Here is a 23,266-nt window from a genome sequence, read left to right on the forward strand (position 1 = left end):
CAATGTGGAAGAACGTTTTATCTAAAAAGGCTTATGCTTGCGAAAGAAAGGCCTACAATCATAGGAAATAACGAAGATATTGATCAAAGTCACTGTTTTCCACCGATCGTTCCTAGGGGAACTATATGATATAGTCACCCGATCTTTATCAAATTCGACACAGTCATTAACAAAAATATTAAATTAAGAAATGTTTAATTTAAAAGCAATCGCGTTAAAAGTAACGAAGTTATTTACAAAAGTCACTGTTTTCGACCAATCGTTCCTATGGGAGCTATATGATATAGTCACCTGATCTTGATCAAATTTGGCATAGTCGCTTATAGGCGTAGTAAACTCTCTAATATTAAGTTTCACGACAATAGCTCAGAAAATAACGAAGGTATTGAGAAAGTCACTGTTCGTGACTTGGCCGTTTGTATGGGAGCTATATTATATAGTCACCCGATCTTGATCAAATTTGGCATAGTCGCTTATAGGCGTAGTAAACTCTCTAATATTAAGTTTCACGACAATAGCTCAGAAAATAACGAAGGTATTGAGAAAGTCACTGTTCGTGACTTGCTCGTTTGTATGGGAGCTATATTATATAGTCACCCGATCTTGATCAAATTTGGCATAGTCGCTTATAGGCGTAGTTAACTCTCTAATATTAAGTTTCACGACAATAGCTCAGAAAATAACGAAGTTATTGAGAAAGTCACTGTTCGTGACTTTGGGGTTTGTATGGGAGCTATATAATATAGTGGTCCGATCCGGCTGAATCCGAGATATACAACGCCTGCAGTATATACAAGCCTACGTGCAAAATTTCAGCTCTGTAGCTCTTACGGTCTAGGAGGAGTTTGCGTTGATCCAGACGGACGGACGGACGGACGGACGGACGGACGGACGGACATGGCTAGTTGAACTCGTCTCGTCGTGCTGATCAAGAATATATATACTTTGTATGGTCGGAGATGCTTCGTTCTATGCGTTGCACACTTCTGACCAAAATTAATATACCCTTTTTGCAAGGGTATAAAAACAAAAAGGAAAAGGAAAAACCAAATCCATTGCCAGATTAGCCATACGGCAGGATTGGGAAATGTTAAGGCCCGCGCATTATCAAATCGATTTTTGATTACTAAAAAGTTTATTAAATCTTTTAGTTTCGATTTATGAAATTTATATTTAAAAATTTGAAAAAAAAAAAACAACATTATCTTTGCAATTTCTATTACTGTCTTAGCTTAGCAGTCAGACCCCAAAAACTTATATAGGTATACAAAGGTTTTAAGATTGCTATGGACTCTTGATTGACTTAATCCGGCACTGATGTCCTATCAAAGAGAAAGCAAAGTTCGAAATTTGAAACTTTCTCGGTTTTATAGAAATCCTTAGTCTGTATCTACAAAGCTAATAGCTTCACGATTAACTGATAGGGCCAATTGATCCTTGGACAGATGCCTAATCGAATTCTACTAGTCATAGCTACATATTTGTAGAGAAAGTTATTCTTTCCATACATATAGCCCTTTTGGACATACATACATTCCCCTCATTCTTCTAATTTTGAATACCAAGTTCTAAGTTCGATCCGGTTGACTGTAGATATATTATCTCTAAAATAGATTGACGTAGACATTTAAAGCTTATCTAGAATCTTAACTGGGTGCAAAACGCCTTCTAATCTAAATTCTATGCTCATTTAGTTCATTCAATTACTACACTATTAAAGTTCATTCACATCGATAAAGAACAGGGTTCTGTTCTGAGAATAGTTGGCAAACTGCATTACATTTTTAATGATGCAATTAAATGCACTTATTAGCGTTACACTTAAAATATAATAGTATGGTAGAATAAAGTGGAAAAGGTTGCCTGTGATGATGGATTTGCAGATAAATAACAAGATACAATGCGAAATTATATATATACATATAGGGTAGAGCTTTGTGTGCGTGTGTGTTGTGTCGTAAACTAATGTATTCATCAATTGTTGACATTATTATTGCCCTAACTGGCTTCTTGTTGCATTTGCCAGGGTTCAATGAACTAAACTAAACACGACTTGGCTTGAAATCTGTTTTTGGCTCCAACTGTGGCCAATAATTATTATTTTTTCCTTCTCATTTTATATTCAATGCTAACAATTTTTATATTTTGTTCTTCTATTTCCATTTATTCCCCGAAAATGATTGATAGAATGAGTTAAAGCCAAAAGAAAACGGAATATGCCAATGCGTCTTTTCGTCTAGTTGTTGCAGCAATTATGAGAAGGCCTGGAAGAGACCTAAAACCATTTCAAATTGTTCTGCTCCCTCAACCCTTTAATATGTTGCATTCTTGTATGTGTGTGTGTTTGTGTGGTGACCCATTTTGAGAAAGCAAAAACCAAGAGAAAAGACAACAACAACCACAAAATGTCGAGAGTGTGTGTGTTTGTGTGTGTGCATAGGAAGTGAAAAAGTAAAGGGCAACAGACTATGGCTATGGATGCACGCCGGCAAAAGCGTCTTGGCCCAGCGCCAATTGCGTCGTTCGAGAAGTCATTTGAGGACAATGCGACGACAAATGTACAGCAGCAGCAGCAGCAACAGCAGCAACAACAACACCAGCAACAAGAGCAAACGCTTCCTGCCTCTGGAATGGTAAGTGTAAAGCATTTTTCTATCTCTTTAACAATTCCACGTATATACATATATACATAGATATATGTTATAGATATATGTATATATATAGCAGAAAAATAAAAATCACCTCAAATGTTTTCAAGTCAGTTTTTATTCACACCTTGCATTAGCATTGCAATGGAGTCACGTTTAGACAAATATTGATAAATCGTTCAAAATGTAAAATGGAAGCATTTTTGATCCCATAACTTATATATACATACATCTATATACATATATATGTGTGTGTACGTATACGTAATCATGATCACTTTTGGCAAATCGATTAAGTATGTAAGTAGCTTCATTCCGATTCTCGACAAAGTCAGCGGATTCAGAGTTGCATTGCTTAAGCTCAACTACAACATGTCATAACGCGCTTAAACTAGTTGTGAATTACAAGCGAAAAAGGAAATCCTTTACCCAAATAACTTGTATTTCTGAAACTACCAAGTATTGACAGTTTTGTGTCGATGAATACTTTTTAAAAGTAAAGCCGATGAATATTTCTTTATTTCCCACTTATTTGAGAAATATAGGATTTTCTTATATTTTAACAACTTTTAGGGGGTACGACAATTAGTAGAATCAAATGTGAATATGAGAAACATGAGAATATTTATTGTATTCACTGTAAGCTGCTCATGTCATATACACATTATGCAAAGCTAAAATTAATTAACCAAAACATAAAATAAAAACTAAAGCGCTCAGTGTGGAGAGGAGCTTGGCAAAGCTTTTTGAGGTGGGTGGTGCAATCATGATGTTGTTGATAAGGTGAGACGTGGTAGTCCCAAAAAAAAAAAAAAAAAAGAGGAAAAAGAAAAAACGAAAAACATTTTAACCATGGGCACTTAAAAGGGAGGCCAGCTAAATGCTTTCGGGCTAATAAATAAAGGCAAACAACGACAACAACAACAACAACTCTGTTACAAACCACACGGATACGCCACGCGCCGCGCATGATGGAGTCGAAGTCATCGTTTGACCTGATCCACGATTTTGGCATTTAGTATGAAAATATTTTGGCACGCTTTCGCATCAAAATGTAAAGTGCTCTAAATAATGTCATTTAACAATGGAGAGAAGACCAAAATGCCATCCATTCATACATAACATACCAATGAACCACCACGAGAGAAGGACTGAGATAGCCAGAGAGAACAAGTGTGGGAGTATAAAGCCAGGCGGCAGGGGTGGGGGCAAAAAAAAAGGTTCAATACAACCCAAAAATGAAACATGCAAAACCATGAGGGAGCAAAAACAGAACAACAGCATGAGAATGAGGAACATTGCGGCTTTGCTACACTACAGGATAAATGATTAGATTAACCCCAAAAGAAACAAAAAATCATTGAACTACAACTTTAAATTTGTCAATTGGGAATTAAAAACAAGGTGGCTAATGCATAACTGTCTGTGTTAGCCCTAGTAACCATAGATTAATGTTTTTATCGCATGGGGTTCTACTCAATTGTCAAGCGCTGTATCATCGCACACACGCGCACATTCATGTGGGGCAACTTGACTTCTGAAGCTTCACAATTCACATTCATATTCAGACAGGCAGCACCCGGCGACGACCGCGCCGACTTCAACGACGACGACGACGACGTCGAAAGAAAAAGCTTTGCCGCAGCCTTTTGCCTGAGCTTTCCCCCAAATGCTACCAGAGCTTTGGCGTTCAAATGTCGTTGTCGTTGTCGTTGCCATTGTCGTTGTCGTCGTCGCTGTCGTTTCACAGCCTCATTCAGCGTTTAGCATACTTTTTGGGTATCACAACGTTAGTTCGACGCTGGCGCTTCGTGCGTGCGGTCTAAACTCTAAATAGCTGAGTGGTTGTGCGAGCGAGAGCGAGAAAGCAGGCTGAAGTCAGCGTGCACGGGTGGAGGGCAAAAAGGAGAAGAAGCAAAAGAAAAGCAATCAACAAATCAACAAAAAAAAAGAAAAACGGGAAAAATTTTGTTAAGTTGTGCACGGTATTTCGCTATGGTTTCTATTCTCTCCATTTTTTTTTTCGGTTTGTTTGTTTGTGCTCGTGCTGGTGAAATGTTGAAAGAAATATTGATGAAAAATTAATAAGGCCAAAACAATATCTACTCACATACAAACACCCGCTTATATATATACGCACATACATACCAAATACCAAGAGAGTGTGACAGAGAGAGAGAGAGAGAGAGCAGCAGCAGCAGCATAACGGTAAGTAGCGTGTGTTTGTATATTAACAATAAACAGAAACTGGCTGGCAGAAAGAGAAGCAAGAAGCAAGGCAAACAAAAGGCGGCTCTCCATCGTCTTGTCTCTCCCCCACCAACCCCACGCCCCGGCCCTTGCCCCTGTCCCTGTCTCTTGCTGTACTTTCAATGGCTACTCCACATATAAGCATATCGTTTAGTCTCTCTCGTTCTTCTATTCTATGTCTGTCTTACATTTTTTTTTTTGTTTGTTTAAAAGGCTTTCATTTAAATTTTAATTAATTTAATTGCACATTTGGGAGTGATTTTTATTATTAAGCACGTTTTGCCCCACCTGCCACCACCGTTCATTTCTGTATACCACCAAAAATGAAATGATAAAACCGTTTTGCAAATTCATCAGCGTATATTTCAAATAAATACACATACATACATATATGTATGTACATATATATGTATATGGATCGGTGTATGTACACGTAACGTTTTCATTGAAATTATAAGACAATTTCCAGCATCAACTTAAAATTAATTTATACCTCCTCCCCCCATATCAACATTTTCACTTACACACACACACACACACACACACTGACACATCTCAAACGAATGAACGAACCAACGAACCACCCAAGGTCCCGCAGAGACAATAAACGACATTTTTGTTGCCTACATTCAGGCGCCATGTGTCAATCAGCGCATTCTAGGACCAAACGCAACGAGGCGTATGTGAATGTGGATGCTTGTGCATGTGAGAGTGTGTATGTGTATGGGTGTGTATGTTTCTCTGCATTGAAAGTTCTCCGGCTGTTGCTCCAGTAAACCCACAAACTATGCAAGCCCGGAGGCTGTCCCTGACAAAAAGTGCAAATACGAAGCATTGGCGGGGTGGGGCCAAATCCAGGGCCGTGGCCAGGACTGGGGTATTAAGTTAAAGCTGGATAATTGCATTGATATTACGGCTACGATGGCATGGAAATTCAACTTTAAGCTTGCGAATGGTTAACACGATGTGCCAGTATTCTGGCCCTAAGCCAAATATTCTCTCTATGTTCCCTGATTTGGGACCCGAACTTTGTAATGGTAATGGAATTATGAGAGTACATTGGGTGGCGATTCGAAACTCTATAATTGAAATGGCCTGATAAAAGTGTTTCAGTGTTTTATTTTGGGTTTCGACAAACTTTAGACTCTCAAAATACAACCAGATATTTCTCCTGCTCTCTTCTTATTGTCTACTGATTGGTCATTGGTCACTATCGACTCCCTTCTTCTTTTATTTTTGGTTTTTGGTGAAAGGCTAAGTAAATAGAAACCTTGTTTTCGTTCATGTGAGTCTGGCCACATGGTACTGGATGGGGTTTTATTTTTTCGTTTCTCTGTCTTATTTTGAGAACGAACCATTCTATCTCGACCCCCAAAGTGACACAACTAGTCCGCCCACACCCCAAAAGTCTTCTCTCCCACGGCGTTCTTCAATGAGCTTTCAATTATCCATTTGGAAACCATGCAGCAGGAGGGCCAATCGGCAAAAAGCGAATAAAGTGTTGGAGGGGTAACAAAAGCAAATCATGATTTTAATTAAAATCACAATAAGAAAAGAGAAAAAAGAAAACAGAGAGCTGAGTTTTCCCCTGCCGATGCTTCTGCGGGGAGAGACCACCTCCCCCACTCAATATTTGCATAAAAAGGATAAAACTGTGTCAAAGCATTTGATTTCAATTTGCAAAATGCAATGGAAAGATGATGATGATGTGGTGGGTAGTGGTGGAGGGGGGTGGATGGGTGGTTAATTTTTTTGTAATATCATACTTTTATTTCCCTTTTGGTTCTATATTCTCGTATTCTTTTCCCTTTCTTTTTTTTACAGATGATGGAGCAAACGCTGCGTAAACAGACAACGATGTCAGGGACAGGGACAGGGACAGGGACAGTGACAGGAAACGGGTCGGGAGGAGTTGTGGGTAGCGTTGTTGGTGATGAAGCGCCAAGCATATCAGGCGGCACTGGCCCCAGTGGTTCATCATCATCATCAAGCGCCTCTGCCTCGTCCACAACCTGTTCAGCCACTACAGTTGCCAAGCAACGTCCACCGCCTCTAAAAACGGCCACTACAACGGTCACCACCACTTTGGTCAGTAGCAATGAGGGTGGCCAACCGTTGCCACCCACCGCTCAAGGATATGGCAGTGGTGGTGGCGCCAATAGCTATCGTGGCACTGCCACTCTAACAACACCATCAACGCCACGCATCGAACTGAGTCGAGCATCAAGTTCATCGCATCACGAGGAGGATAGTCGCGAGAGTAGCCCGGAAAATGTGTTTGACCAGGTAAATGACTAGTAAAATGATGAATTGAAATGCTCAGTTAATCAGTCGCTAGACCAGCCACATAAATATATACATAAATAAAATCACTTTGTGCTAATTATTTGTACTTTGTTCTTTCTTTCTTTCTTTCTAACTTCTTTGTTTGTTTTTGTTTTTCGTTTTGTCCTATTTTCGTACTTCTGTTTGTCTCTATCTCTTCCTCTATCTGTCTATTTCTCTTCCTATGCTGCGCTCTAACCACCAACTTCTTACTTGAATCCCCTGCACACAAACACACACACACACACACACGCGCACACACACCCAATGGCTAAACCATTTTGGGGTGGGGAAAATCTTATCCTTCTTGCCGACATGCACAACCACATCATCAACAACAACAACAACAAAATGACAAAAAAAAATTGGCTATTGATTTGTTTATTTGCTCTTTAACATTATTTGGTTTTTGCCATCCCCTTACCATTCCTTTTCTTCCACCACCCCCCCCCCCATCCCCCCCACTTGCCTTTTTGCATGACCCTTTGCTATATCTCTCTACAAAATTCTATATATGTGTCTGTGTGTGTACGTGTGTGTGTGTGCTTATTGTTGGTTGGTTACTTGGTGTCACAAAACTAATACTCTGAAGGTCGGCACTGGCACCCTACAGGAAACAATTGGTCTGGGATTTCGCGAAGAAGGCGCCCTGGAGTTACGTAGCTCTACGGAAGAGTTATACTTTATGGATCCCGAGCAAAAGAAAGAGGAGCAGGAGCGTATACAACAACAACAACAACAGCAGCAGCAGGTGAGTAACAACAACGATATGTGTATGTGTCTAGGTGGGTGGGTCTTCGGTTTGTTCAAGTGGAGGGACAACGAGGGATAACCAACAACCCATAACCGTAACATCAACTGTCAAGGCTATGAATTGACGGAACGGAAATTGAAACACATACCTACATACCTACATTCATACAACAATAAATGAGAAATGAGAAAGGTGGAGAATGAAAAAAGCGCAAAACGAAAATACTTTGAAATTAATAATGCGAAATTGCGCAGAGCCATGGGAAAGTAAACAGAAAGTTTACAAAAGAGCGACTGCACTTGATTGGTCTTTGATAAATTGATTACGACTTTTTTTCAATTGCATAAACTGCAAGAAGTTCAGTGTTTTTAGGACCCTTTGAAAGATGGTAAAAGCATATCAAAAATGGGGTTCAATTGAATGGAAATGAATCAGATTCAAGTTCTGATGTTTGACCGACAAAAACCTTTTGTAAATCTTAACATTTCACCCTTCTACTTCAGGCCAAACGTTCATCGCCACACATTTTTAAATTTGATGACCATCAGAGCTATTTGCAGCAGCATCAACGCAAAGACTCGGCCAGTTCAGAGGTTGCCGCTTTATTATGCATTTCCGGACGAACTAGTCGAATTTCCAGTGTGGGCAGTCAGGGTTCGGCAGTTAGCCGCCTTTCAGCCGTTTCAGGTGTTTCACGTTCACCTTCGCCACATCGTATGCTATTGGAAACATCGTTCTGTGGCCCCAAACCCGTCGAGCATGGAGCTGGTGTAGCCGGTGCTGGGGGAGCAAGTAATGCCTCCACTGCACCCAGTTCGAATCAAAGTTTAGGGGAGGTGTCTGCCGTGGAACAAATGCTACTCTCACGTAAACATGATCCCACCCAGGTGGTTTTAGCCGAGGGCATACAAGTTCAACCCTCGACATCTAGCTCAACCACACGTCGCAGTAAGCCCAGTACCCTGGCCGCACAGCATCATAATGGTGAATCGAAGACGGCGAAAGCAAGTGCAAGCAACTCTCTGTCGTCCAGCAACGTTATGGGGGGTCAACGGCGGAGCACAAAGAGTCCAGGCCAAATGGTTATCGGCAAAACGCCTAGCGGCACGGAGTACATACGCATTAATTTGCGACCTGATCACATGTACAGCGACAAAGGCATTGCGGCCAATGAACGTGTGGTGGAGGCACCCAATCAGCTGACTCCCGTCTATTCCAAGAGCTCCTCTGCAACGACAACGACAGTCGGTGCATCACAACCCAAGCCACCACCCGCCTCACTCAGTCTTCACGGCGGTGGAATCGACGAGCATCGTTTAACCCCAACGGCGAGCCCCAAGCCATCGCGTCATGCCTTGCGTTTGGGCAGCCGTTCACCATCCCCGGCGCCCGCATCTGTGTCACGTAAAAGCTCATTTAGTTCCCTCTTTCGCCTGGGCAAGGATTCCCCCGATTCACCCAGAGAAAGCTCACGCTCACGCAGCAAGAGCAAGGAGCGACCATCGACAGCCACCTCAATGGGAATGGGCTCGCAAAATGTTACGCCTAGCAAGCAGAAATCCGTATTGGCCATTTTCAAACCAGGCAAACGTGGCAGTAGCAGTTCCAAGAGCTCCTCCCCCATTGAAACCTGTGAGCCACCGCCGCCACCACCACCAGCCCCTGCTCCGAGTGGCGCTTCGGGAGGGCGTAGTCGGACGCCAGCCGGTTCACGACCCAATAGTCGTCTGAGGTATTACGATGAGCCTGTCGAAGGTTATATACACATACCTCTGCATACACCGCCCGAGGATCGTGAGGCTCTTACGCTGTTGCAAGGCATCCAGAAACTGGCAGCTCCTTCACCGCCACCACAAAGTCACAAAGGTAAGTTTGTTTGTCGCAAATACTTGTCAATTTTCTATCTACATATATGCCAAAAAAAAAAGTGTTCTTTAAGTTCTTTATGCTGTTAATTTGCCCTTTGTACCTTTCGATTTCCCTCCAGGAGCATCAACAACTGGCGGTGTGGCTCCCATCACAGCCAGCCAATTGGCGGCTGCCGCTGCTGCCCTCCGTCCTGTGAACCAGCGGAAGCCGCCACAGCGTTCCGATTTGGATGCGATTCAATCACTGCCATCGCAGGAGGAGGTCGAAAAAGAACGCGGAACTTGGAGTCTAGAGGTTCAACGTCACAGCTCACAGGACTCACAGGAAACACTGCAGTCGGTTAGTTCTGTGGTAAGTGCGAGAGCCGCAAACTTGGCCGCCCATTTGCCATCATCATCGACATCGACAATGGTACGAGAGAATGGTGTCGCATCGGAAATGCAACGGCTGCCCTCGGTGGATAGCAATCAGAGTGCCTGCGAGCCTCGTCTGGTTCAAACCGTGGCCACAGTCACCAGTGCACCCGTCGAGGATGCAGCTGCTAAGGAGCGACGACGATTGCTCTTCGCCACACGACTCGGCTCTGGCAGTCAGGAACAGCTATTCTCCACCCAATTTAGCATTTCAAAGACAGAAAGTCAATCGAGCCAGTTGTCCGAACAAGTGCTTGAGTCAACCAATTCCACAGCATCGGAATGTACCAACGATGGTCTTCAACGTCAGGGCACGGTTATACGACGCACAGTGGATGCAGCTCAACCGCCGCCGCCACCACCACCACCACGTGGTGGTGGTGTCTCCAGTTCAGAAGAGGAACACGTCTCTGCCACACCCACACCTACAACTCCATCAGCCGCCGCCATACCCAATGTTGTGATGCGTTCTAAACACAAATCTCGCCCCACTTCAGAAGATGAGGCTCCGGCAGTTCCACAATTATCGGATGCCCGTCACTCGAGATATCTAGAGAATTTCGATGTTCGAAAAAAGTATCACGAAAATGTGGCTGCTGTTGAAAAGCCTCAGGAAAAGATGATCGGAACGGCGACAATACCACGAAAACCCAAACGCCAGAGCATTTCCACAGAGTCGAAACGTAAGTGATTGCGTAATTGATCTCTCTCTACCATCACTCATCACTTTCTCTCGTTACAGAAGCCACAACACCCACGACATCGATGCCAACTCCAGCAGCAACCAAGCCACCGACTCCCACTGCAGTAGTTACTTCACCAATTCAAATTTCCAAATCTCCAGTTCAGAGTCCTAAACCTTGTCTGGATTACGAAATGTCACAACCAGAGATCGTGACCGCGACCACAACTACCACCACAACCGCAATAGCGACGTCACCATCTGGGGATCAGCAGCACTCCCACTCCACGGATGAACATGAACCCATCGAATCGTCGGAAAGTGAACGTGATTCCGATATGGCTGGTGGTAGTTCTTCGGTGGCTACAGCTGTCCAGGTTGGTGCTGATGGCAAACGCCATCATTTCCCACGTAATGTATGTGTGATCGAAGAGCACGAGAGCACCGGTCTTGTTTCCCAAGAATCGTTTGACGATGAGCTACCTTATATACCGACAACATTGCCCGAGGAGCGTGCCCAAGGTGTACCGCTGATACCAATGAAGGAGCGGGCCAATATGGAACTTAAGACATGCCCTGTCGACAGGCCACGATCCACAACACCGTTGAATCCTTCGCATCTCGAAGAGTATTGCACGGCAGGCATTATGACGCCACAGGAGGCGCCACATGGATGCCATGAGTTTGATTCCAGCAGCAGTGTTCCCATGCGTGGCGAGAAGCTACGTATCAGTTTGCCCCGCAAAGAGGCCGCCAGTGTCAAGGATAAAGAACTCAAGAATTCCAAATCACCCCGTCGAATTTCCAATGCCAATGGCAAGTCCTGGTTTGAGTTTGCTGAAGAGGGTTTGCGAGCCACAAATTTAGAGCGCAAGGACTCGAGCAAGCAATTGTTGCCGGCAGCAGCAGCGGCAAATACAGCTCCTGTCTCCTCTACCTCCTCCAATTTGGAGGAACCCAAACCAAAAGCTTCCACTCAGAGAAAACTTTCGGGGCATTGGATTGATTTTGAGAATATACCAGAGAAGCGGAAACCCGCCAAACGCATCACGACATTGCCCAAGGAGACAATAGCCACCAGCACAGCGGCAACAACCAGCTCGTCGTCGGCCTGTGCAGGAGGTGGACATCGTTCTGGCAACCATCATCATCATCATCAACATCATCATCATTCTCATCATCAGACCTCGTCGCGACAACCGCCAGATGTTACAGGTTCAAGTCCGAGTGATAAGTTGCACTATAACTATGTGAAGCCAGAGGATTGCCAATGTGAATGTCATGAGGCCGAACGAGGTGAATCATCTACAGCCACAGGTGGAGGAGGAGCTGGAGATAGCAGCACGGGTACAGGAACAGGTACTGGCACTGGTAGCGAATCCCTGGCATCAGTAGATCTACTACAGCAAGGCGAGGATATGTTACCGCTATTGGAGCCAGAAATTTCTGTTGAAAACCGGTAAGTTGAGAGAGAGATGGGTGAAATAATATATGGCAATTATATCATTTTTCCCCAGGACATATGCAGATGCAGAGCTTTCGATGACTTCTCAACGTCAGAGCGTCAATAAGACTTCAGGTTCTCGGGTAAGCATCTAATCGAATTACACTTGGTAAGCCCCTTTTCTACAATTGATTGTCTCTACGGTTTTCTGTCTTTTCAGCTGGATGAGTTTCCTCGTCGCGAGGCAGCACCAAGTAGCAGTCGGCATCGCAAATTTCCAGACAGAAAGTAAGCCGTGTGCATGTGTTTATCCCAAAACTCCATCAAGAACTCAAATCACTTCCGCTCTCTAACTCTACACTACACAATAAGACAACTCACTATACTAAATGGCCATAATAATGTATTGTAATTGATACTTTTTTGGCTTATATCCTTTATGTACCTCAAGCAGTGCGGTTGTTACCATTATAGAAGAACAAAGAACCGAAAGAATATGAATGCCGAATGACGAACAAAGTATTTCTGATTCTATTTAGCTAAATATTATACGATTACGACCTACTACTATATAGGTAAACATACATACATACATACATGCATACAGATACATACATATATGTATACATATGTATAGGATAATTTTTTGATAGCATTAATAATCTAAAAATTCGTTTCAATTCGTTTTGTATTCGTCTTACCATCCAAAAAACATTCCTTATCTAACGCTGGCACTCAAAACCCAAAAGAAAACAAATATAGGAAACCAATTTCATGTGATCTCAAAGAAATTTAAAGTGTTACGATCCCTAAATCATAAGTCGATGTTCTAACATACAATATACATACTATATATATTGTACTAATTAGTAGTTTGTTATCCTAGCTCAGACAAATCGAAATTTCTTAGATCATTACAACACAAAGAACACTAAACTTTTAATACATCAATAATTTGTGTATTATTATGCCAACACTTGCATACGAAAAAAAAAACATCAAGCAAGCTCAAGAGATCTTCATTTAGATTACAATTACGATCGATAGCGATAACGTTATCGATAGGCGCAAAGGTCACAAAAACTGAAAATTAATTAGTAAATCGAATCACATGGATCGCTCATGAATTAAGGGCACCGATTCGTATTTAGCATATAGTTTGCTATTCATTGTTAGTTAGTATCTGTATTTGTATGTCTGCAGTATGCCTGCCTGAGTGCGTGTTTGTGAGTGGGTGTGTGTGTGTGTATGTGTCTACGTAATATTGTATTACTATGCCTGAGAACCTAGAACAATACCTACCTAGTACCATAGTTATTATTATTATTATTATTACTACTTTTTGTTGTTTCAATTTCTTACATAGCCAACAAAACTGCCAGCGAATTCGTGTTTTTGTTACTCTAAAAGTCAGTTTACATTTCGTACATCATGATCAAATACTGATCCCAATATGATCTCACACGATCAATGCAATGCCAAACAACTAAATTTTGAAACACCGAAATTTATATACCCTTGCAGTGCCTTGTCTATTGGGCCTTTCTATATACCTTCACATTTCATTGAAACTGCCCGATCTGGCGTTTAAAATATCGAAAAAAAAAACACTACGATCCAGAATTTTTCCTCCTGAATTGAAAATTTAAATCCTAATAAGATTTGATATCGATAAGATTTTTTTTTATTTCCCATTCCATACAATTACATCCCATTCCAAATTCATAGAGAAAATTTGCTTTAAAACAAAATAAACTCATTTCAAAATCCCAAAAAAAAACCCAAATCTAAAGGAAAAACCAAAACTTCCCAATGACAAAAAAACAAAAACAAAAAAACAAAAAAAAAAAAAAAACTTAGCTAGTCTCTTTAAATACCCAAAAATAAATTTTGATTGATATTAAGGCAACGGACATTCATTGAATTGAAGCAAAAAGCAAATCTAAAAAAAAAAAAAATATAATCATAAAACATTCTTAGGTAAATTATACAAAATACAATACGAAATAACATTACAAATGTACTAAAAAAAAAAAAAAGAAGAAATAATTATAATTTACGAGTTTAGCAAAAAAAAAAAAAAATAAAAACGATTTCAAATAAGAGCAATTGCAATGAAATCAGAACCTGAAACCATTTTATATAGTGGATCTTATGAAAAAAAAAAAAAACAAAACAAAATGGAAATGGAAATGGAAACTTTATATATAGGACAAAATAAAAGTTGATTTCTTGAAGAAGCACAAAAAACTGCACTTAAAATACAAAAGAAAAAACCACGCAAGGAATATTTCTATGCAAAATGAAAAACAAAAACAAATTTAAAAATTGTACAATAATTTAAATAATACCAAGGAAAATGTAAACATACATACATAGATATACATATGTATGTTATATACATTAAAAAGTCTTTCAATTTCAATTCGATTACCAATTTTTTCAGCATATTTGTATTTGTGTTCTTTTTCTGTCCGAAATATTATAAACCAAAGAATGAGAATGTTGTTAAAAATGCATTTAATATAGAAAAGAAAGAAAACAAAACAAGAACTTGATAAATTAATATTGTTATTACACAAAACAAATTTCAATGGGAAATCAAATCAACATAATAATAATAATATACATCATATATGCACTTTCATTATTAAAACCAAACCAAACCAAAAAAAAAAAAAAAAAAACGAAAACAAACAAGAATCTCATATAGAAATATATAATTGAGCGATGAATGGAATGAAACATTAATTGAAAAACTATTCATTAAAGTGACAAAACATATTTAAACAAATCTTTAATTTCAAAACATAATAAAATTGGGAATAAAATCGGGAATTATATCATAAAACTTAATAAAGAGTTAACTAACAAAGAAATTTCACAACATTTCAAACGTAAGTGAACAGAATTACAATCTTTAAAAATTTTACCTAAACGAAATTCGCTTAATTAATTTTTACAGTGGAAATTTTTTATCAAAGACGGATCAATAATTTTCAGATAGTGACACTACTACACGCAATTATTGATATGCATGAGGTTATACTTATGTAGATATTATTAATGCAATATATTTATCATTGTTTTATATTTGCCTATGACTTTTTGATGGAGGCCCCTGGCATCACAATCTAAAGCTTTCACCTCAACAACGCGACACGTTAACAATTAATCATGATTATGGCGTTGACTGTTAAACGTTAAACAGGTCATTTCCGTTGAAGTAGAAAAGTAAATCAAGATATTTTAAAGATTCATCGTCTGGTCCACGTATAAACGTTGTCACATCACGAAACTGACCTGCGCAATTGCGCAGGCGCTCTCTTTTCCCCATTTCATCTCTTTTTGCTCTCTCTCGCTCTTTTTCAGTCATCGCATGCTCTCTTGCTCTTTCGTCGCTTGGACGGACCATTACAAAGCTCTGTAAACTAACATCCATGCTTTAACAGGGCGCCATCAATTCAAATTTTAGAGAAAGTACTAGTACTAGTACTATTATTTCAACGAGTCAAATTATATAAGATAAACAAAAAAAAAAAAACTAGTAAAGTAATTTACAAAATTTAAATGATTTAAAACAATTTTTTTTAATACGGCGACCAAATTGCTGTTAATTAACAGTCTCACTTTAAGAGGTCTACAGAACAGTGCTGTAATTTCCGCTCTTTTTCGGTTAAAGCGTTATGAACATTTGAATCGAGCGGGAATTCGTTAATACTTTTATTTAATCTGAAATTCTTTTTATTCCTTCCTTTCTTCTTTTAATTATAACTGTGTAAGTCATTTATTAAAGTAAACAATCTGCGATGCAAAAATTGAATAAGTTTTTGTTTTATCACAATTCAGCTTTTTTTTTTTTGCTGATTTAGCTTTTTTGTTCCTGACAAAGCGACAGCACTGGCAACTGAGTCTTTAACAAGAGCTGCGGCTCGGTCGCAGCTAACAGAACAATGTTAGACTTATAACGGTAAAGGTGTGCGCGGACGAAACAAAGAATAGAAAAAAATCAAAGAAAACGAAGAACTAAAACCAAGCAGAAAAAAAAACAAATCCAAGCGCGGGCGGCTGAAACAAAGAAAACACTAGAAGAAAAAAAAGTTGAATCAACTCGAAACGTGCGTGTCGAATTGCTGGCAGTTGTGTTGAATATCTTTTTTTTTTTTTTTTTTGTCTTTTGTTTTGATTCTTAAAAAAAAAAAACACAAAACTACAAAATGGCTTTCATGATGCCAGTGATGAAGAATAACTATGATATATATAAGGATACGCGATCCCGCAAGACCTCAGAGTGCTCAAATGCCAGCAGTAATAACGGTACAACAACATTGGCCAGTGCCATGGGAACACCAGGTGCCGGCCATCAACGCCGCCGCAAAGTGTCCGAATGCAAATCCGAAAGTTTTGCCACCTCACCGTCCCACGGTCAATTTGGTGGCGTTGGCGGTGGCAGCGCTAGTGCCGGCGCTGGCGCTGGTGTTGGCCATCGCATGCAAATGCAACGTTGTCATAGTTCCCGTGCCTTTCCGCGCAATGCATCGCGCAGTTCGCATGGTTCAATGATGTTAACGGTGTCATCACCCACGCGCTCCAGTCCACCGAGTCGTACACAAACCGCCTCGGCTCTGGAACGTCAGGCGGCAATGCAGCGTCAGCAGCAGCAGCAACAACAAGAGATGAGTGCGGCTGCAACAACAACGACGACGACGACGGCAACAAATGATTATACCAAATTTCATTTACGTTTGGTTGACAAATTGCGTAAATCATTTCGCAAGGATAGCGGTAAACGATCATGAGAACGAGCCGCCGTTTCTAGCAGTAATCACAACAATAACAACAACAACGATGACCAACAAACTAGCAGCAGTAGCAACAACCACAACAATAACAACATGAATCACTGGGAAGAGGATATGACTAGAATGTTACCTGCTGAACAATTTGGTGGCGTCAGCAGCAGCAGCAGCATGGTTAGCCGACTGAGTAGACGTTTCAAAAGATGCTGCCGTGCACTGGCCGGCAGCTCTAGGCAACTGCCGCCGTTTCATCTGGATACAGATGATGCCCATGGTAGTTCAATGGATCAGTTAACAGCCAGTAGTTCTCATCAACATCATCATCATCGACGATCACGACGTCGTAGTAGCAGTCTAAGCGGCAGTGTAACCCGTTTAAAGTTGCGTCTACGTCGGTCAACCTCATCGCCGGGCTAAGGGACAAAACCAAAACCAACTAAAACAACAGCAAATGAATCAGTTATTGAAAGAGACTACTGACATGAGCATACATATTATACTTAATTTCAATAATTTCATCCTCTATGGCGATGATGCCAGACTTTGGACCTTAGCCTAGGAGACATACATACATATGTACATACATATGTACCTACCTATTGTACATATACAAAGCAACATACATACAAACATCTACATATATTTGTATATATATATATATAGTGTACTTACATATACATACATATATATATACAACAACGATGATGGTGATCTAATTTTAAAACCTAGATATGGGCGATAAGTGAGTTTTAAATTGGCAGCTGTTTTTTTTTTTTTTTTTTTATATTTTTTACTTTTACTCTCCTTAATTTGGTTTATTCATTTGCCTAAAACTGTATAGAAAAAAATACTATTTTATATACAATATATTATACCCTATATATCTAATATACTTATACATACATATATATATACATTATAATGTAAATAGTTTCTAATTATTGTACCTAGATTAAACTAAGGCTTCCAATTACTACAACAACTATCCACATCCCTCCCTTAGCTTCATTACCCTACAATTATCCTCTCTCTCTCCCCCCTCCCACCCACTTAGAGACAATTGTTCTTCTTCTTTTCTACGGTTTCCGCCTAAGTTAGAGACAAGAATTTCTGTTTGCAACTGCCAAAATTGCATTGTAATCAAAAAACAAACAAAAATTATGTAGGGAAAATGACAAAATGTTGTTCATAAATCATTAGAAAAGAAAAGACAAGGCAAGCAAAAAACAACAACAACAACAACAACAAAAAAGAATAATTCATTTGGCAAGCTACATTTTGGACGAAATATTTTATTAATAATAATATTATTATAATTTTTATTGTAAATGTTAAATGACAATATATTTTTTAAGCATTACGAACAAACAAAAAAAAAAAAAAAAAAAAGCCGCTAAAATTCAAAAAGCTGAAAACAGACTTGACCATATTATACTATATATAATTATAATATATATAAAAATATATGTAGTATGTTATGACCATTAATTTTAAAATTAAGAATTATTATCTTAGTTTTCTTTCATATTTTTTGTGTTTGCCTTTTTATATTTGTTACCACATAAACATACACACACACACACACAAGAATTACAGTGACACGAAAAGAAAATCTATAAATAAATTATATATATATATATACAACACACACACCTATGTATATATATATATATATATATATACATATATATTACAGATATCTGTGTAATTTAATTTTTGCAGGGTACTCTTTACAGTTTCTTTTTTTTTTTGCTTTTGACAAAAACACACGCGATGCATTTGCCGTTAAATGTCAGGCGAGTGGTGGGCGTGGCATTTACATATATATGTAAATATATATTTGGATCTATATATAACGCAAGCTGCCAAGTGCGCAGAAAATGCGTTTTTCCTTTTGCAGCTTGCCAATGAGGAGTGGGAAGGCAAGTTGAAGGGGAAACCCGGCAATTAGAGAACCCACAAAGACCCGCGTCGACTAGAAACTCATACCACCCTTGGGCCGACCGAGCCACCCTCCCTCCGCCACCCCAACCCCCCACACAAACACACTTACACACTTGTAAGCGGGCATGCGGAAGAGTCGACATAAAAATCAATAGAAAGAAAATACTATCAGCAAGAAGAAAATAAAAAAACAAACAAACAAATCTATAATAAAGTCAAATACAATTGCAAACGGTAAATGGGTTGAAGTAAAGAACTTAAAGGGAAATTCATTTGCCATGAAAACTAAGTTCAACAAACTCTTAATGAACTCTAATTTCACAAAAAAATGCAGAAAAAAATTAAGGAAATTCAAAGTTACTCCACAATTTATTAAATACTCGAAGAAAGAAAAGTTTTCGGCCATTTTCCATTGTAAAAGTTAAAATGAAAATCGGTCAAAAACTACCCAAAGATAATGGCTTTTTCGAAATTTATATATATATCTATTTTCTTCAGCATTAAATTTCGCCCATTTTCAAGCAATTTTAAAAACAAAAATCATCATTAGAGATTCATTTAAAAGATAATTAATTATAATTGGCGTGATTTACATTTCAATTTAAAATGAGATATCACTTTCAAAAATCAGATCAAATCAATTAAACTTACAGAATAGGCAAAGTTAAGAGTTTTTAGAACTTTTTAAATTAAGTTTTTGTCAATTAACCAAAGTATTGGATATGCTATATTTTGGTAATCGTTATAAATTTTAACCTCTTAGTCATAAGAACTATTTTTGCAGGTCCCGTAGAATTCTCGAACCCTGCGAATAAATATTTAACCGCATTTTTCTATATGATGGATATTAAATTGTGACTAATGTTGGAACACATTATAGATCAATGCACACTGGTTTAACTGATAAAGTTTAACTGACAATAATGGTTTCATATCAAAAATAATCCATGGGTTGATCTATCCGCACACAAATCCTCCTATTATCATTTTAATACATTTATTTTGGTTTTCGAATTTGAATTGCTAATGTGTCATAGCTTGAATGCTAGACACTTAGAACTAAGATAAACCCTTAGACAAAAATTGCTTCAGACAGTTTTTTTTTTGTTTCCACTTAATCAGAATACCAATTAAATTTGGTCTAAAAACGATGCGGTCGAACGTCACAGAGAATTAAGTAAGTCGCCGTTGGAGTCGACTTTGATTTACCCTGCAGAAATTTTATTTACTGCTTACTCTTTCTAACTCAAAGGGGAATTTGAATCAGCTGTAGACTATGGTGATGATTTGTTTTTGAAGTTTGTGACTAAAATTTGTTGTTCATACAAAGGCAGATCAAGAATATATATGTACTCTGTAGGTATAAAAATGTTTGGAATACAAAATTTGACCATATTGATATACCCTTTTACCTTAAACGGCTAAAGGGCAGGGTATAAAAAGTAGTGGCCGTACCGATCTTCAACTGGACTTTGTATATGATCGTATATTCAAATTGCGAATACCTTTAATTGAGTGTGTATGTGTGTGTGTGTGTGTGTGTGTGCTTCCAAGTGATGTCAGAATCAATGGCACTGCCGATTTCAATTTTGATTCGTTTTGATTTTGCTCATGCAATAAATTAGCGGAAATAACCAAATGTAATAAAAACAGAAGCAAATTATTAAAAGTATCTCAATATATATTGGGCCGATGTTTGCTATTCTTTTAAATACAACGATCAATTCTAGTAATTTCACAAAGAAAGTAAATTTCACCCTTATGAATCACCTTAATGCATTGCAATTTTATGGTATTTCCCATTTCCCATGGAATTCAATTAGTTGCTTTAACTATTTGTGAATGAAAATATTTGATTGATTTGCGTTAATATTTTGTTAGTTTCGATTTCAACTGATTATAACAAAAACGAAAAAACAAAATATAATAATATAAAACAGAAATTCTGTTTCCTTATCTATTCAACCGGTTCGAGGCGGTTTTTTGTGATAGCAGCGCAACGCATTTTGCCATCATTGACGGACAGATAATAAAGATACTTGGATATCTGGAAACAAACATCTACATATATCTGTATATGTATGTATTTACATAGGTAGGTTATAAAAACATAAACAATTGTTTTGTTAGACAATCATAAATGTCAAATTTTATGATTTACAAGCGAATCAATTGTTTATTCATTTTGGGAATTTATGCGTAGCCTTTTGGTAAATACCATGACTAATTGTAAGAGTTTTGAACATTTTATTAAAAATAGTGGAATCGTCTATCATGAAGGACCTTGCCATAAGGATAAGGTTAATGTATGTATACAAAAACTAATAATATTCGGTAGGCATTCTTCAAAATATAACTGTAATGATAAGGATAGGCATATTATTGCCTTACATACATATAGGTATACATTCATTTGATATATCTTAAAAATACGGGATATAAGTATAATCATCCCATGACTTCTCTTATTGTATGGGAAAACACTTCAAAGAAAAGTATTTGCAAATTCAATATGGTACATGAAAATGAAATAATTTTGAAACGTAAATGCATAATGGTTGTAAGCATGAATGGATCTAAGTGTAAGTAGAATGTCTGGGCATCATTTCAGCCCTTTATACTCCCAATTAGTGTGTATTCGAATTGGTAGTATAATTTCGATACAAATTTGAACTAAAAAACGCCTTTATCGTAAAATTATTGAGCAGAAAATTGATCGAAATGAGATGAAACCCTCTTTATAATCATTTTCTAGTTTCATGTCGTGTCGTAGTCGTAAGATAAAGTTAAATTCTCTATTGTATAAATATTTCGTGTTGGTATAAAACTTTTGATTCAATTATAAAGTTTCTTAAAAATCGGATAGAAAATGCATACATACTGAAATAACTGAATGAGATGAATACCAATGCATATATCCCTTTGGGTTAGATAATATGTGGGGCTATAAAAAGTGTGGGCAGCTTGGATTAGATTAGATTAGTTCAAGCCAGTGAATAATGCAGTTTTTCCTTAATTTCCACCGAGATGTTTGTTTGCATTTGCTGACGTAGATATTTTCTGTTTTGTGAGGCGGTCAAATGACAATTTCCAGCATATAAACATATATGCACATGATCATGGCAAGTTTTTGTTAATCAATGCAATCCTATTCATCAGAATCGGCATCGGTTTTGATTATATCACATATATATAGATAGAGAGAGGGGGAGAGGGAGAGGGGAAACAATCTGTCTTGATGTGTTGCTGTTGTTGTGTTCTCTATGTTCTCCGTTGTGCCATTGTGCAATAGTGCCTTGGCCGTGCCAATTGATACATCATGGGGGGAGGACAGAGATAGAGACAACAAAAAAACAGATTCAAATGGGGGCATTGGGAGTGTGCTTACGTGCAAGAAAGAGAGAGACGATGACGACGACGACGACGGCGGCACAATAACAAATTGGGCAGACCTTGACACGGGTTAAGTTTGTTGTTATTATTATTATTATTATTAATATTGTTGCTATTTCATTCTATTCTACAACATTTGCTAATTTACGACACACAAGCGTTTTCTCTATGATCATGATGATGATGATGATGATGAGTCAAAGAGACGAAGGAGAAGAAGGGGAAACTTGCTTATACCACTTGGCTATTGTTTTTGTTTTTTTGATGTTTATGCGAGGCAACACAAAATGGCAACAGGTTTTTTATTTTTTCTTATTTTTTGTTTTGTTTCACATGATTTCTAACTAACTATTACTCAATGTTTTTGCGGCACGCGCAAATATAAACAAACATTGTTGAACAATTTCTCGTTTTATCCTGTTATGGGTTAAGGAAACTAGTGGCATTGACTGTATGTGTGTGTGTGTGTGTGTGTGTGTGTCTGGCTACTTATTATCTAATTCTATAAACATGTACAGTTAGCATCGACTTGTGGCAAACTGTGGACACATGTGGATATTTTGTTGTTTTTTTGGCATCTTCAATTGTTGTTTTGCGATCTTGCTGTATTCAAGATCAAGGCAAACTGGGCGCCAATTCGGTAACATTCCTAACATTTGGTTCATATTGACGTCAGAGTTAGAGTATTTGACACACACACACACACACACACGTCTAATCATTTGGCATTTAGGGATTAGCAGGG

The 23,266-nt window shown here is 38.5% G+C and overlaps 2 protein-coding genes across 4 annotated transcripts; both read left to right on the forward strand.

The window, feature by feature from the left end:
- Positions 1–2,343: 2,343 nt before the first annotated feature.
- LOC137573353 (platelet binding protein GspB) lies at positions 2,344–15,060 on the forward strand. Of its 3 annotated transcripts, none has more exons than XM_068285281.1 (8): positions 2,344–2,633; positions 6,723–7,184; positions 7,837–7,974; positions 8,481–9,843; positions 9,965–10,942; positions 11,002–12,400; positions 12,459–12,528; positions 12,606–15,060. In XM_068285281.1, the coding sequence occupies exons 1-8, from the start codon at positions 2,469–2,471 to the stop codon at positions 12,675–12,677; spliced, it is 4,647 nt and encodes a 1,548-aa protein (XP_068141382.1). In that variant the 5' UTR covers positions 2,344–2,468; the 3' UTR covers positions 12,678–15,060. The 3 variants fall into 3 exon arrangements, with proteins under 3 accessions (XP_068141382.1, XP_068141381.1, XP_068141383.1); XM_068285280.1 differs by having other exon boundaries at positions 2,346–2,633; positions 7,816–7,974; XM_068285282.1 differs by lacking the exon at positions 2,344–2,633 and adding an exon at positions 4,464–4,856 and having other exon boundaries at positions 7,816–7,974.
- Positions 15,061–16,345: 1,285 nt separating this feature from the next.
- Positions 16,346–18,813, forward strand: LOC137573170 (uncharacterized). The gene has a single exon (XM_068285016.1). It carries the CDS (start codon positions 16,603–16,605, stop codon positions 17,182–17,184), a length of 582 nt encoding a protein of 193 aa, XP_068141117.1. The 5' UTR covers positions 16,346–16,602; the 3' UTR covers positions 17,185–18,813.
- Positions 18,814–23,266: the final 4,453 nt, after the last annotated feature.

The sequence above is a fragment of the Drosophila tropicalis genome, unplaced genomic scaffold (genome assembly GCF_018151085.1).
Source record: "Drosophila tropicalis isolate 14030-0801.00 unplaced genomic scaffold, ASM1815108v1 contig_4, whole genome shotgun sequence".
In the NCBI taxonomy this organism is placed as follows: domain Eukaryota; kingdom Metazoa; phylum Arthropoda; class Insecta; order Diptera; family Drosophilidae; genus Drosophila; species Drosophila tropicalis.